A 15,089-nucleotide genomic window follows, 5' to 3' on the forward strand; every position below is an offset into this window, starting at 1 on the left:
GACAGGGGAATGTCTATGGATGTTGTTTACATGGATTTACAGAAGGCGTTCGATAAAGTCCCTCATAAGAGACTGTTAGCTAAAGTTGAAGCTCATGGGATTGAGGGCAAATTATTGACCTGGTTAAGAAATTGGCTGAGCGCCAGGAGACAGAGAGTTGGGATAATGGGCAGGTACTCAAATTGGCAGGATGTAGCTGGTGGTGGGCATCTGTGTTGGGGCCTCAACTATTCACTGTATTTATTAATGACTTAGATGACGGGATAGAGAGCCACATATCCAAGTTTTCCGATGACACAAAGATAGGCAGCATTGTAAGCAGTGTAGATGGAAGCATAAAATTGCAGAGAGATATAAATAGATTAAGTGTATGGGCAAAACTGTGGCAAGTGGATTTCACCTAAAAAGGATAGATTAGACTACTTTCTAAATGGTGAAAAGCTCGAAACAGTGGAGGTCCAAAGAGACTTAAGGGTCCATGTACATAAATCATTAAAATATCATGGACAGGTACAGAAAATAATCAAAAAGGCTCATGGAATGCTGGCCTTTATATCTAGAGGACTAGAATACAAGGGGGTAGAAGTTATACTACAGCTATACAAAGCCCTGGTTAGACCACACATGGAGTACTGTTCAGTTCTGGGCACCACACCTTTGGAAGGATATACTGGCTTTGGAGGGAGTGCAGTGTAGATTTACTTGAATGATACCTGGACTCCAAGGGTTAAATTACGAGCAGAGATTGAACAAACTAGGGCTGTATTCCCTGGAATTTAGAAGATTATGGGGTGATTTGATTGAAGTTTTCACGATATTAAGGGGAACTGATAGGGTTGATAGAGAGAAACTATTTCCACTGGTTGGAGAGTCTAGGACTAGGGGACATGGCCTAAAAATTAGAGCCAGGACTTTCAGGAGTGAAGTTAGGAAACACTTCTACACGCAAAGGGTGGTAGAAGTTTGAAACTCTCTTCTGCAAATGGCAGTTGTTGCTAGCTCAATTGTTAATTTTATTCTGAGATTGATAGATTTTTGTTAACTAAAGGTATTTATGGATATGGGGCTAAGGCAAGTATATGGAGTTAGGTCACAGAGCAGCCATGATCTCATTGAATGGCGGAACAGGCTCGAGGGGCTAAATGGCCTACTTATGTTCCTATGCCCGTTTGGCGCTCACAGCTCCCTGCTTCGATTCAAATGAGGTCTAATGCCAAATTTGGTTCAGGCATCAGGCCAGCATGGACCGACGAGCGGAGCAATCGCCCCACCAATTTGCCACATGTTTTGATCACAAATCCAATTTCTCCCCCTTAAAGTCTGTAATCGATTCTTAGGACCTGGGTAACATTCAGGTTTTACTTTTGCAGATTGTGAGAGGCATCAATTACACTCTGATTTGTTTTGCCTCGTACGCCATGTCCCAATTACTTATATTTTTTGCATGTGAACATTTGGCATCCGTTGCCTAAAGTTAGAACTGCAGATAATTAAAAATGATTTCCCCCAGATGACTGTGTTTACAAATTAATAAGGAATTTCCTTAAAAATCGTCATCGCTGCCAAATTTCTTGTGGGTTGTGTCAGCAGTATTTTGGAACTATTTCAATCCAACGTACTGAAAATCATGAACATCTATGCACACTGTTACAGCAGTCCTGTTATTTTATTTCATTCACCCCCTCCCCAAATTTTTCCTCTGCTTTCTTGAAGGTGTATGGTTCACATTGTAGGTTAGTCCCATGGGTGCTTGGAACCCAAAGCCCCATTCTTCATGTGTGAGTCTAGACAGGGAGCGTTGTCAGACTGTTGGACCATATACAGGTTGACAACCACAATTAATCCTGTCTTTGCCTAATTTCTAGACATCAACACTTTCCAGCAAGCAAGTGATTAAGAGTGGGAACCCTAGTTCAATTCTTATCCTCCCTAACCTGGATGTACCGAGACCAATTGTAACACATCAAATAACCGTAGTTAGATCAACCAACTCAGTACAGACTGTGAATGGAGTCTGAGACCTTCCTGATCTCTATGGCTTGACACCACTAAGTCATACAGAGGAATGCAGTTACTTACCACGCCATTAGAGAAATCTGTAACTTAAAGGCGAAGAGTTCAGGGGAGGGGCTCAGTGGGTAAATGCACTACATGTTGTGGTACTGAGTCTGTGTCGGAAGCAAAGCTTCATCATGTATCAAAGAGGGAAAATGTCAATCATATCTTTTTCATATGACTTTAGTGAAACAGAGTAAATGGGTTTTAGAACATTAGGGCAAGAATCAATTGGAAAAATAATGGCTGTGTTAATTATTTATGAGTTGGGGTGCACAATGTTAAATATAGATTTTAAAGATTTAATTACAAAATAAGATGTCCATTTAGGGTCATGCACTCTGCACCTGATAATTAGCGAAAATAATGAGGATTTAAAAAAATATATATGAACAACAACAACAACTTGTATTTATATAGCACCTTTAATGTAGTGAAACATCCCAAGGCGCTTCACAGGAGTGTTATCAAACAAAATTTGACACTGAGCCACATAAGGAGGTATTAGGACAGGTGACCAAATGCTTGGTCAAAGAGGTAGGTTTTAAGGAGTGTCTTAAAGGAGGAGAGAGGCAGAGAGGTGGAGAGGTTTAGGGAGGGAATTCCAGAGCTTAGGGCCTAGGCAGCTGAAGGCACGGCCGCCAATAGTGGAGTGATTAAAATCAGAGATGCGCAAGAGGCATGAATTGAAGGAGCACAGAGATCTCGGAGGGTTGTAGGGCTGGAGGAGGTTACAGAGATAGGCAGCGGCGAGGCCATTCAGGGATTTGAAAACAAGGATGAGAATTTTTAAATTGAGGCATTCCCGGACCGGGAGCCAATGTATGTTAGCAAGCACAGGGGTGATGGGAGAAAGGGACTTGGTGCGAGTTAGGATACGGGCAGCAGAGTTTTGGATGAGCTCAAGTTTATAAGAGGGTGGAAGAAGGGAGGCTGGCCAGGAGAGCATTGGAATAGTCCAGACTAGAGCTAACAAAGGCATGGATGAGGGTTTCAGCAGCAGATGAGCTGAGGCAGGTGCTGAGAAGGACGATGTTATGGAGGTGGAAGTAGGCAGTCTTGCTGATGGAGCAGATATGTGGTCGGAAGCTCATCTCAGGGGCAAATAAGACGTCAAGGTTGCAAATGGTCTGGTTCAGCCTTAGACAGTGGCCAGCAAGAGGGATAGAGTCGGTGGTTGGATGTCGGACAAGCAGTGTGACAAATGAGAGACAGTGGAGGGGTCGAGGGAGATGGTTGTGAGGTAAAACTGGGTGTCGTCAGTGTACATATGGAAACTGATGTGTTTTCGGATGATGTCGTGAGGGGCAGCACGTAGTTGAGAAATAGAAGGGTGCCAATGATAGATCCTTGTGGGACTCCAGAGGTAAAGGTGTGGGAGCAGGAAGAGAAGCCATTGCAGGTGATTGTCTGGCTATGACTGGACAGATAAGAATGGAACCAGGTGAGCATAGCACCACTCAGCTGGACAACAGAGAAGAGGCGTTGGAGGAGCACGGTGTTGTCAACTGTGTCAAAGGCTGCAGGCAAGTCAAGAAGGATGAGGAGGGATAGTTCACCACGGTCATAGTCACATAGGACGTAATTTGTGACTGCGATAAGGGCCGTTTCAGTACTGTGGCAGGGCGGAAATCTGATTGGAGGGATTCAAATTTGGAGTTGTGGGAAAGATGGACACTTATTTGGGAACATAGAAAAGAAGGGTGGGAAATCACCACCTGGTCCATTGAGTCCACCCAAACAAGACATGGTGCTACCAAATAGACCACTGACCCACAGCCCCCATCCTCCAGTCACACAATCACCTGGGAAAGGCAAAAGAACAGATAAAAACCCGTGGGCAATTTAGGAAAAAACTTGAAATGTCGTCCTCTGTCAGAAACCTGTCCAGCACCCTTTTCATAGAATCATACAACACAGAAGGAGGCCATTCAGCCCATCGTGGCTGTGCCAGCTCTTTGGAAGAGATAACCAATTAGTCCCATGCTTGCTTTGTCCCCATAGCCCTGCAAATTTGGAGGACTGTAGGGAATCTATACTCACCATGTTTCGGTAATCGGTTCTAGAGGGCAATGATTCTATGTGTGAAGAAATACTTTTTGACTCCAAATCTGTTTTTCTGATGCACATATGCCCCTAGGTGTTCCATCCCTATATGCCTTAAACAACTTATCCAGCTGGGCAACATCTTTTCCCTTTAACATTTTAAAAACCTTCATCATATCTCTTTCAAGCTTATGTTTCTCTAATCAAAATAGCCCAACAACTCAAGCCTGATAACTAAGAGCCTCTCTGCTCACCCTACTTAGGATATTTAAAAGGCTTGTAGGCGACTACAAGCAAGGGTTAATCGGTTAAAAGGTGCTGATAATACAAGACAAAATTGATTTTTGGTTTGCCTTTAAAGTAGTGTGTGTTATACAGAAGACGTTTTATGTGATTTTTCTACTTATGACTGCGCCATAAAATGGTGTAACATTTGATGTGTTATGTCAGGGAGTACCTCTGGGCTGGTGGCTGCTTGAAGTGATGGTGATGCTGAGTACTGTGGTGAGGCTTGTTGCTCCTAGGGTTGTGAGATAGCTGTAACAAGAAGAAAAAAACACACAATATATCATTTGCATAGTTAAGCATCTTTTATGCTGTTCAGACAGTATGTGGCAGAACTCAGTCAATGCTTTACACCTGCTGAAACACATTTGCACACAGAATGAATGGCTAAAATGATCCAAACCTGGAGATATTCCTCTCTTCTTGCCTGTGTGACACCATATGCAGCTTCACAGGCAATGACCTCCATGATAGTGTCTTTGAAGGGAGCGATAGATTTGGCCTGCTGAGTCTTCCCAGTAGTCTGTGCTCTTTGCCACATCTGCAGCCTTTGCACAGAAAATATAAATAATACATTGATTGAATAAATATATACGTGAATGATCTTAGTGAGTCTTCAATCTTTCTAAGCTAGGTCTCCTTTATTGGTTCTACTGTGCTAGTTCTCAACCATATTGATTACTACTCTTGTGTTGCACTGGATCAATTTAGATTAAGCATACAAAAGTACTCAAGCAAACTCGTCTGATGCCTTTAATTTATATTGATTGAAATTACTGGTTAATGATATATATGGCAACATTTTAGCTTGGATCAGTTGGTAGCACTTTTACATAGAAACATAGAAAAGTTACAGCACCGAAGGAGGCCATTCGGCCCATCGTATCCGTGCCGGTCGAAAAAGAGCAATCCAGCCTAATCCTACTTTCCAGCACTTGGTCTGTAGCCTTGTAGGTTATGGCACTTCAGATGCATATCCAAGTACTTTTTAAATGTCATGAGGGTTTTTGCCTCTACCACCCTTTCAGGTATTGAGTTCCAGACCCCTACCACCCTCTAGGTTAAAATATTTTTCCTCAGCTCCCCTCTAATCCTTCTACGAATTACTTTAAATCCATGCCCCCTGTTTATTGACCTGTCTGCTAAGGGAAATAGGAACTTCCTGTCCCTCTATCTAGGCCCCTCATAATTTTATACATGTCAATTAAATCACCCCTCAGCCTCCTCTCTTCCAAAGAAAACATCCTCAGCCTATCCAATCTTTCCTCACAGCTAAAATTCGCAAGTCCTGGCAACATCCTCATAAATCTTCTCTGTACTCTCTCTGGTGCAATTACATCCTTCCTGTAATGTGGTGACCAGAACTGTACACAGTACTCAAGCTGTTGCCTAACTAGTGTTTTATACAGTTCCAGCATAATATCCCTGCACTTATATTCTATGCCTCGGCTAATAAAGGAAAGTATACTGTATGCCTTCTTAACTGCCTTATCTACCTGTCCTGCTACCTTCAGGGATCTGTGGACATGCACTCCAAAGTCCCTCTGTTCCTCTACACCTCTCAGTATCCTATCATTTATTGTGTACTCCCTTGCCTTGTTTGACCTCCCCAAATGCATTACCTCCCACTTCTGTAGATTGAATTCCATTTGTCACTTTTCTCCCCACCTGACCAGTCCATTGATATCTTCCTGCAGTCTACAGCTTTCCTCCTCACTATCAACCACACAGCCATTTTTTGTATCATCTGCAAACTTCTTAATCATGCCCCCTACATTTAAATCCAAATCATGAATATATACCACAAAAAGCAAGGGACCTAGTACTGAGCCCTGCAGAACCCCACTGGAAACAGTCTCCCAGTCTCAAAAACACCCGTCGACCATTACCCTTTGCATCCTGCCACTGAACCAATTTTGGATCCAATTTGCCACTTTCCCTTGGCTCCCATGGGCTTTTACTTTTTTGACCAGTCTGCCATGTGGTACCTTGTCAAAAGCCTTGCTAAAATCCACGTGGACTACATCAAATGCACTACCCTCATCGACTCTCCTTGTTACCTCCTCAAAAAATTCAATCAAGTTAGTCAGACATGACCTTCCTTTAAAAAAATCCATGTTGACTGTCCTTGATTAATCCATGCCTTTCTAAATGACGGTTTATACTGTCTCTCAGAATTGATTCCAATAATTTGCCCACCACCAAGGTTAGACTGACTGGCCTGTAATTACTGGGTCTATCCTTTTCTACCTTTTTAAACAACGGCACAACGTTAGCAGTCCTCCAATCCTCTGGCACCACGCCTGTAGCCAGGGAGGATTGGAAAAAGATGGTCAGAGCCTCCACTATTTCCTCCCTTGCTTCTTTTAACAGCCTGGGATACATTTCAATTGGGCCTGGTGATTTATCTACTTTCAAAAATGCTAAACCCCTTAATACTTCCTCTCTCACTATGTTTATCTCATCCAATATTTCACACTCCTCCTCCTTAACTACAAACTCTGAATCATCCTCCTCATTTGTGAAGACGGACACAAAGTATTCATTAAGAATCATACGCACGTCTTCCGCCTCCACACATAGATTACCTTTTTGGTTTCTAATAGGTCCTACTCTTTACTTAGTTATCCTTTTGCTCTTTATGTATTTATAAAACATTTTTGGGTTTTCCTTAATTTTAGTATTTTTTCATGCCCTCTCTTTGCTTTCCTAATTTCCTTTTTAATTTCACCCTGCACTTTCTATACTCCTCTAGGCTTTCTGCAGTATTGAGCTCTGGGGTCTGACATAAGCTTCCCTTTTTTGCCTCATCTTACCCTGTGTGCTCCTTGTCATCCAGGGGGTTGTAGATTTGGCTGTCCCACCTTTTTTCTTTGTGGGAACATGTTTACTCTGAACCCCTTGAATCTCCCCCTTGAATGCCTCCCACTGCTCTGACACTGATTTACCTTCAAGTAGCTGTTTCCAGGCCACTTTTGCTAAATCACTTCTCAGCTTAGTAAAATTGGCCTCGGAATCAGAAGCTTGTGGCTTTAAGCCACATTTTATGAACTTGAACACTTTCAAACACTGGAGATAGTGGAGAGCAGAGCCATGAGGCTGATCCCTAGTGTCAGGATTCTGAGCTTTGAGGAAATACTGGAGGGTCTTGGATTTTTCAGTCCAGAAAGGACATATCTGAGAGGTGACATTATGGAGTTAGCCCAAACGTTACATTAAATTGCTTTAAGAGCAGGAGGATTCTCTGAGTGTCCTGGTCAATATTTATCCCTCAACCAATGTCACTAAAGCAGATTATCTGGTCATTTATCTCATTGCTGTTTGTGGGATCTAGCTGTGTGCAAATTGGCTGTGCATTTCCCTACATTACAACAGTGACTACATTTCAAAAATATTTAATTGGCTGTAAAGTGCTTTGAGATGTCCCAATATTGTGAAGGGCCCTATATAAATGATGATGTTGGTTGGGGGAGGAACATTAGTCAGGAGAGAAAGGGAACTTCATCCAGGAATCAGTAAAGTCTCCACTTCTTATTTTGCCAAAACCGGCAGAAATACAGTTTTGGGCAGATTTTATTTTGCTGTATGTTTCTTTGATGGAGAGCAGTGCATGAGGAGGCTGAAACTGAGTGGGAAGGTCATCATACAGAGCTCCAAATCTGTGATTGCTGTTCCATGTTTTTGAAAACCATCATCTTTGGCAATTAATTAGGTGTAAATCCAATCTAATTAAAAACCAACTTGATTTTCTTCTACATGGGGATTTTAGTTGTTGAAAGCTGATTTAAAACTGCATACAATTTCTGCCCATAGTCTTGCTATCTTGCAACATGTCAGCATCAGTGATGTCTCTGTGGAGGAGCATGGCATTCAACAAGTTCCACAATGGAATATGAACTGATTTAGATGGAAGGATTTACTGCCAAGGATGAATGACTTGCTTTCTGTAAGAGCAGCAAAAAGGCTCAAATTAAGTAGGATGAGCATCACAGAGATCTCCACATCACTCTGACTGCTCCAGACCTAAACACAGTTTCAAGGAGTCCGAATACTCTTTCTGTGGAAGTGAAAGTTGCAACAGGCTTGATATTTTTCGCCACAGGGTTGTTCCAAGTCCCTGCTGATTTTACTGACGTTGCTCTGAGCACAATGTCACATGTAGTCAGGAGATGTTTGCAGCTTTCATAGTTCATTCTTTGTGTTTCATTCATTTCTGCAAAAAAGAGCAACAAATTCTCAAGGCAAAACAAGTTTTATGCTGTTGCTTGATTTCCAAAAGTAAGCAGTGTGCTTAACTGAACACGCACCGACATAATGGCCCGGAAATTGCACTGAACGGTGAACAAACCTCGCCCGCCGCTCGTTAGTTATAAACTCACTCACAAACTATTTGTGGGCTTTTGGGTGCTAACTTGCTTCAATGGTGAGTTGCAAAAAGTGCAGCGGCCTCTACCGGACTTCTGTGAGCTGTGGGAGAGGGGAAAGGATCAGTCTCTCTCCCCTCAACCAATCAGCTTGAAGCATCCTTGACTAGCTGCACAGTCAGAACCAGGAAGTGAAAGCTACAACTGTGAATTCAATGTAAAATCAGTTAGAGGAAGCAAAATAAAGAGAGGGTAAGAAATATTGAAGTAAAAGAGACAGAAAGAAAAAGTAAAACAAAATTAAAGATTTTTTTTTATAAATGTCCGACAACAATTAAATTCAGAAGTAATGAGACTCTACATTTTTTAAATTTAATTTTCAATGCCAGAGAGGTTGTTGGGCAGTCATTCAGACTTTACCACGCTGTTAAAATTTAGTTTAGATCTAAAAAGCCCAGTGTCCCATTTTTATGGAGAGCTTAGTTTGTTTCCAGCTGGGCAGTGCAGCAAGTTTGGGCTGGTCCATTCATTCAGCTGGTGAGCTGTCCTTCCCGCGCGGCTTTCAATTGAGCAGAGCAAATGGTACAGCAATTTCCGGATTTCCAGATTTGACTGTGCATGTGCGCTCGCCGTAACTTATTCTTTCATTTACCCTGAAATAACATTGAGCCCTGTTACCTCCGTCATTATTTCATGAGCAAATTCTGGGCCGTTGGCTTCCTCTCAAAATGCGATCTACATCAGCTTTAAGGGATTCACTACGCAGGTAATCTGTAATGTGCTGGAGGTTGCAATGCCTATTAGTGCAAAATTCCTGAATGCGTGCAAGATTCATTCATTCTTCATTCATGTTTACTTTGTTTATTTGAACAAGATAATTGATTGCATAGATGGCAGTTGTGTGGCCAAGGATATCACCTGTAGCCCTGACTCTGGGCCCAGGTGCAAACCCCACAGAATTAAGATGAGCAAAACTACAGCCATGCATATAGAATGCCAGTTTAGCTATGGAGTGTACCTTTGGTCGTGATGGATGATCCGGCAGAAGATACTGGATGAATTTTGTTCATCCTCAAAAAGTGTCTAAAATGTGCATGTGATTCTTTGTTGTCCACCACCTGCCTGATTCACCCCTTATTGTTCAGGTCCAAGACAGAGTACCTGGACTTCTCATTGGCTTTCAGAAGAACATGGAGCTTTTCCTGGGTTGGGGGGGGGGGGGGTGTCTCACAATGCTCTGTGCCAGAGTCAGACTGGAACCTGACTCTGGGGTTCAACTGTCACTCACCAGTCACTGTGAAATAGAACCGTTCTGAAGTCTTGCAAACATTGCAACATAATTGCACCCTTAGAGTTTTGTCACATTGCTGTTTATGGGACCTTGCTGTGCGCAAATTGGCTGCCATGTTTCCTACATTACAACAATGACTACACTTCAAAGGTACTTCATTGGCTGCAAAGTGCTTTGGGACGTCATGAGTTCGTGAAAGATGCTATATAAATGTAAGTCTTTCTTTATTTCTTTTTTGTCAATAATTCAAGCTGAATGTCCTGCCAACCTGACATTCAATTGTAAGACATACACCATTCGTATGGAAGTCATTTGTAGCCTGAGTGACTGGAGAAACAAGTATTAGCTCTTTCTTCAGCAAAAATAGCTATCCTGTTGTCAAACAAAGAAAACAGAGTAAAAGTAAGCTTGCTGTTGTAGATGTCATTGGGCACAAGGTTGTTACCAAGAGACTTGAAGATAAATAATGTGATTCTAATCTTTAATACAAGGTAGGATACTTGATCGTAGATATTGTAGGCCTACTTGCCTAACTCCTATGGTGGGAAAAATACTGCAGTTTATTTTAAAAGAAGCAATTCCAAAGTAGCTACTGAGAGCAAAGGCAATCAATCCAAACCAACAAAAGTCCACATGGGGAAGACCATGCATTGCAAATTTCTGGGATTTCTTTTAGGATGTAACCTGATTGGTTGATTGGTTGACTTTAGAAAAATATTTGATAGGGTTCCTTATAGTCAATGTGAAAGCTCATGAGGGCCCGCCCCATCAATGACTCAGCTGGTTTAGGCAGGGAGTCACACTTCTTTACTCAGAGAATGGTTACAATGTGGAATTTGCTACACAAGGAGTAGTTGAGGTGAATAGCGTAGATGCATTTAAGGAGAAGCTAGATAAACACATGAGGGAGAAAAGAATAGAAGGATATGCTGATAGGATTAGATGAAGAGGGATGGGAAGAGGCTCGAGTGGAGCATAAACACCGGCATGGACCAGTTGGGTCGAATGGCCTGTTTCTGTGCTGTACGTTTTATGTAATTCTATGTAAGTTAGCTGATTTCAGCTGGGATGGCACTGAGAAGCTAAAATCAATCTCAGTGCACCTGGATCAGGGAGGAGCAAATCAAGCAGAGTTCCTGCTCCTGATCATTATCCAGTGAACCCTGCTTGAAGCGTGTTTGTGAGGGTATCAGTTGTCCTGCCGCTACTTGCTATCTAGACCCACACATGAAGAACGACCATGAGAGTGAGATACTGGCAAGTGCCCGTGGAACCACACCACCTTCAGAAGAAGGGAAAGGTAGAAAATTGGTGAGGGGGGGAAAAAAATTCATGGGATCCATGATGTCTCTGGTCATAGCAGCCTAATTATTACTATTGCTAACCTGTTTCGCATTATCCAGTTAATTATCATTATTATTATGGGACTTGGACAATTCCCCTTGAATATCTATTTTGTGGAAGATTAATCCTATCATCTTGTATGGTGCCTTGTTTGTAAATCATATCATCACTTAATTTTCAGAGACTAGTTGCATCACAATGTAAAGCAGTATGCCTCTTAAATAATGCCATAGTGGGTGTAGAGAAATTCTTATTACAGAGTGCTCCATCTCACATCCTCTCAGGATATTAGAAATGAGGAAACCTAAAAAGATGGAGGAGGAATGGATGAAAAATCAGGCATTGTGAATCCACGATTTTCTGACTAGTGTTCACTGTGAGTTCTGCTCCTCATTGGGAGCGCCCAATTGTAGAATCACCCCATGGTTCCTTGGGTTCCCTCCACCCTCTGGTATCTTGTCTAAGTGCCCATTCTTCATGTGTAAGCCTAGACAGTGAGTGGAGATGGGCTATTCCACTGTGGCCAGCCTTAGTCAAGCTCACACCTGCCCTCAACCACCATCTGCACAATTGCATTTTTCAACCAAAGCCACTGACTATGAATCAGTAGTGGGAACGCTGTTTATTTTTCCTCCCTAGTCCAGGGGCGCTAAGGCCAATGGTAGTGCCCATAATGTCACCATAGCTGAGACCAGCTGACTCAGCAAAGATCAGGATCGTACCTTGGATTTCCCTCACCTATATAACACAGTTCCACACACAACATCCATTTTAATTTTCAATGAATTGTTTCTTATAGGTTTCACAAACTGCCCACTACAGATTCAGCCATAGCACGGTTTTGAACTAAGAGATTGTCACAGGGTGGGTAAATACTTTAGGATATTGAGTTCAATGAAAAGCTGTCCGAAGCCACTAAACAATAACCTGTGTTTAACTTTCTTTCATAGATTTGATGATGCTCTGGCTGGTTCTCCTTGCCTGCTTTACATCCCAGGCTGACAATCAACTTCCAACAAACCGAAAGTCGTCCATTACAATCAATCCTTCCCAACTTATCTGCAGCGCACCTGGTCCTCCAGGGGCTCCTGGTCCTCCAGGTTTTCCTGGGCCACCAGGTACTATTGGAAGAATGGGATTTCCTGGGAAAGATGGGACTGATGGGAAAGATGGTCAAAAAGGAGAAAATGGAGAAGAAGGTAAAATAATTGCATTGCTCTTTCTACTGTCCGTTGTCAGGGTGCCTGGAATTTACAATCATGGTTGTCAAAAACAGTGTGACTTCACACTTCCAGTTATTTAGGTCCTGTGAGCACTTCCATACTAAACACAAAGGGGTAGATCTTGACTTTGTGCGATAGTGTAAAACAGATGTTATCGACTCAGCAGCCCGTTTTACATCTCTCCCCAATGACTTCAATGGAAATAAAAATCGGGAGAGATGTAAAACGGGCTGCCGACTTGCTATCACCCGTTTTTATTGCACAAAGTCAAGATCTACCCCAAAGAAAGAGAGCATCATGCAAGGTTTATAGGTCCATTAAAATAACAGTTTTGAATTAAAAGGAGCATTGATGACAGTTGTAAATAGGTCATAAAAGAAATTATTTATAATGGAATTTTATTTTATTTGGGCTTCATGCATTTTTATAAACTTTTTTATTTTTATGGTTAAGATCGGGCCCTATGTGCGATGTCTCAGGCTACCTGTTAAAATAAAACTTGCATGGGTGCAAGGCCATCCACGACACAATCATATTGTAAAGAAAATGTTAACCGAATGTATGGATCAATAACGTCTAAGTAAATAGCTAACAGCTGATTAAGTCAAAGAGTAGAGTTCCTTCTGAAGCTGTTTAAATACATAATGGGTTTATCCGTGGGCAGTTTGGTAGGGAACAGTTTAAATAGCCTAGCACCTGTATAAGTATGTACGACCCTTGCTATATTTACTTGCAAGTGTTGTGAAATGTGCACTATAGCATGCACCCTGTATGAAAACATGTCCTCAGAGCACGTGACCTATTTGTAGAAAATATTTATAAAGGGTTAATGCCTATTTAGAATAAAACAGTTTTTAAAATTCTTAACCGTTAGAAATTAAAACTATAAAATCATTAAAGTTGAATAGCTTTAAGCTTCAAATTTAGTGCATTAATAAACATTATTATTTATTTTCTAAAATGACTTTGTTTACATTATTTTAATGGCAGATCTCACAAGACCATAGATCCAGCGCTCTTTAAAAAAACATGCATCGAATTTAAACCAAGGATAAGACAGCCACTGGGATTTTGCAGTGTTGCAATGATAAAATAACCCCTGTAAAGATGTCTAACATCCTTAAACGGAATCTTAAATTTCCTCGTTTTCTTCTAGGCTAGGATACTGGATTGTGAACATTGATTTATGTGCTTTTTTCGCCACATGCAATTTTTCACAGAGTTTAATATGGAAAATTTGATGTAAGGTTATTTCCATCCATGTGTAAATGGAAACAGTTAACACCTTACTGTTCTGTAGCTGGAGAGATGAACATATGTTTCTGTGAAATTTCAACAGATCAGGATTTCCTTCCATGGAATATATATATATACTTTTTTCAAATCATTAAATCAAAAGTCAAGCAAACTGAACCTGAACTTAATGACACAGACCTCACGGGTCACATTCATAATTTTCTGCATGGATAAAACTCATTCTCAGTATTCCAGATGGAACTTTGACTGTGTAATTTAACCGATCCCACCTTCATCTATGAAATATGTGCAATATACTTCACCAGGAATTACAGTAAAAGTAGAGGATTAGCAGATTAAATCCATTCAGCATCAATCTACAGGCAAAATTAGTGACCTATACCAACTAAAGACGGTTTCTCAGACTACTGAACGGTAAAAAGCAAATGCAGTTTACAATTCCAGTCAACAAGTCATTAATTAGAAAAATAAAAAAAACTTCCCTAATGAGTCATCCAACAAGAGGGGTTTACCTCATAGAATTTAATTTTTGATCTTTTCCAGGGGTTTAAAGTTTTTGAAGATTAATTTTAATTTTTTTCAAGGAAAAAAAAAGGCATGTTTGATGTGCATATCTAAATTTGTATCTGCGGTAAACACACTGTTGCTAAACGTTTTGCTCAATATCTTAGTGAACAATTGATTAGGAAGGTCTCAGGTTCAATCCATGATAGGTACTGAGATATCTGATCTTTGTTGGGATGGGAATCGGAGTGCTACAGTGGGCCATAGCGGCTCAGGTGAGAGAGAAGGAATATAAGGTGGAGTCATGCTCCGAATTAGTTATCCAATGACCCCTGCCAGTAAATGCACTAGCTACAGAACAGTAAGGTGTTAACTGTTTCCATTTACACATGGATGGAAATAACCTTATATCAAATTTTCCATATTAAACTCTGTGAAAAATTGCATGTGGCGAAAAAAGCACATAAATCAATGTTCACAATCCAGTATCCTAGCCTAGAAGAAAACGAGGAAATTTAAGATTACGTTTAAGGATGTGGACATCAGGTGAGGACAGGATCAAACTTGGCTGACTTGCCCTCCACAGCTTGCCCAGCATTCACTGTCGAGATTCATACATGAAAAATGGCCAATTGGACCAGGTAACCTATCCTGATGCCATGGAACTGTAACCCAGCAAGAGTCAAGAACCTTCAAGATAGGAAGAGAAATGACTGGAAT

General features: G+C 41.3%; 1 protein-coding gene across 2 annotated transcripts in view; it reads left to right on the forward strand.

Annotated features, from left to right (window-relative positions):
• c1qtnf2 (C1q and TNF related 2) overlaps window positions 1–15,089 on the forward strand; it is a 29,367-nt gene that overhangs the window by 11,715 nt on the left and 2,563 nt on the right. The window contains exons 2-3 of one of the 2 annotated variants that reach the window (XM_067995857.1): window positions 10,192–10,253; window positions 12,336–12,584. In XM_067995857.1, coding sequence (XP_067851958.1) covers window positions 10,241–10,253; window positions 12,336–12,584 — 262 coding nt within the window. In that variant the 5' untranslated portion in view covers window positions 10,192–10,240. The remainder of the gene's footprint in view (window positions 1–10,191; window positions 10,254–12,335; window positions 12,585–15,089) is intronic. The other variant, XM_067995858.1, reaches the window with a different exon arrangement.

The sequence above is a fragment of the Heptranchias perlo genome, chromosome 14 (assembly GCF_035084215.1).
Source record: "Heptranchias perlo isolate sHepPer1 chromosome 14, sHepPer1.hap1, whole genome shotgun sequence".
In the NCBI taxonomy this organism is placed as follows: domain Eukaryota; kingdom Metazoa; phylum Chordata; class Chondrichthyes; order Hexanchiformes; family Hexanchidae; genus Heptranchias; species Heptranchias perlo.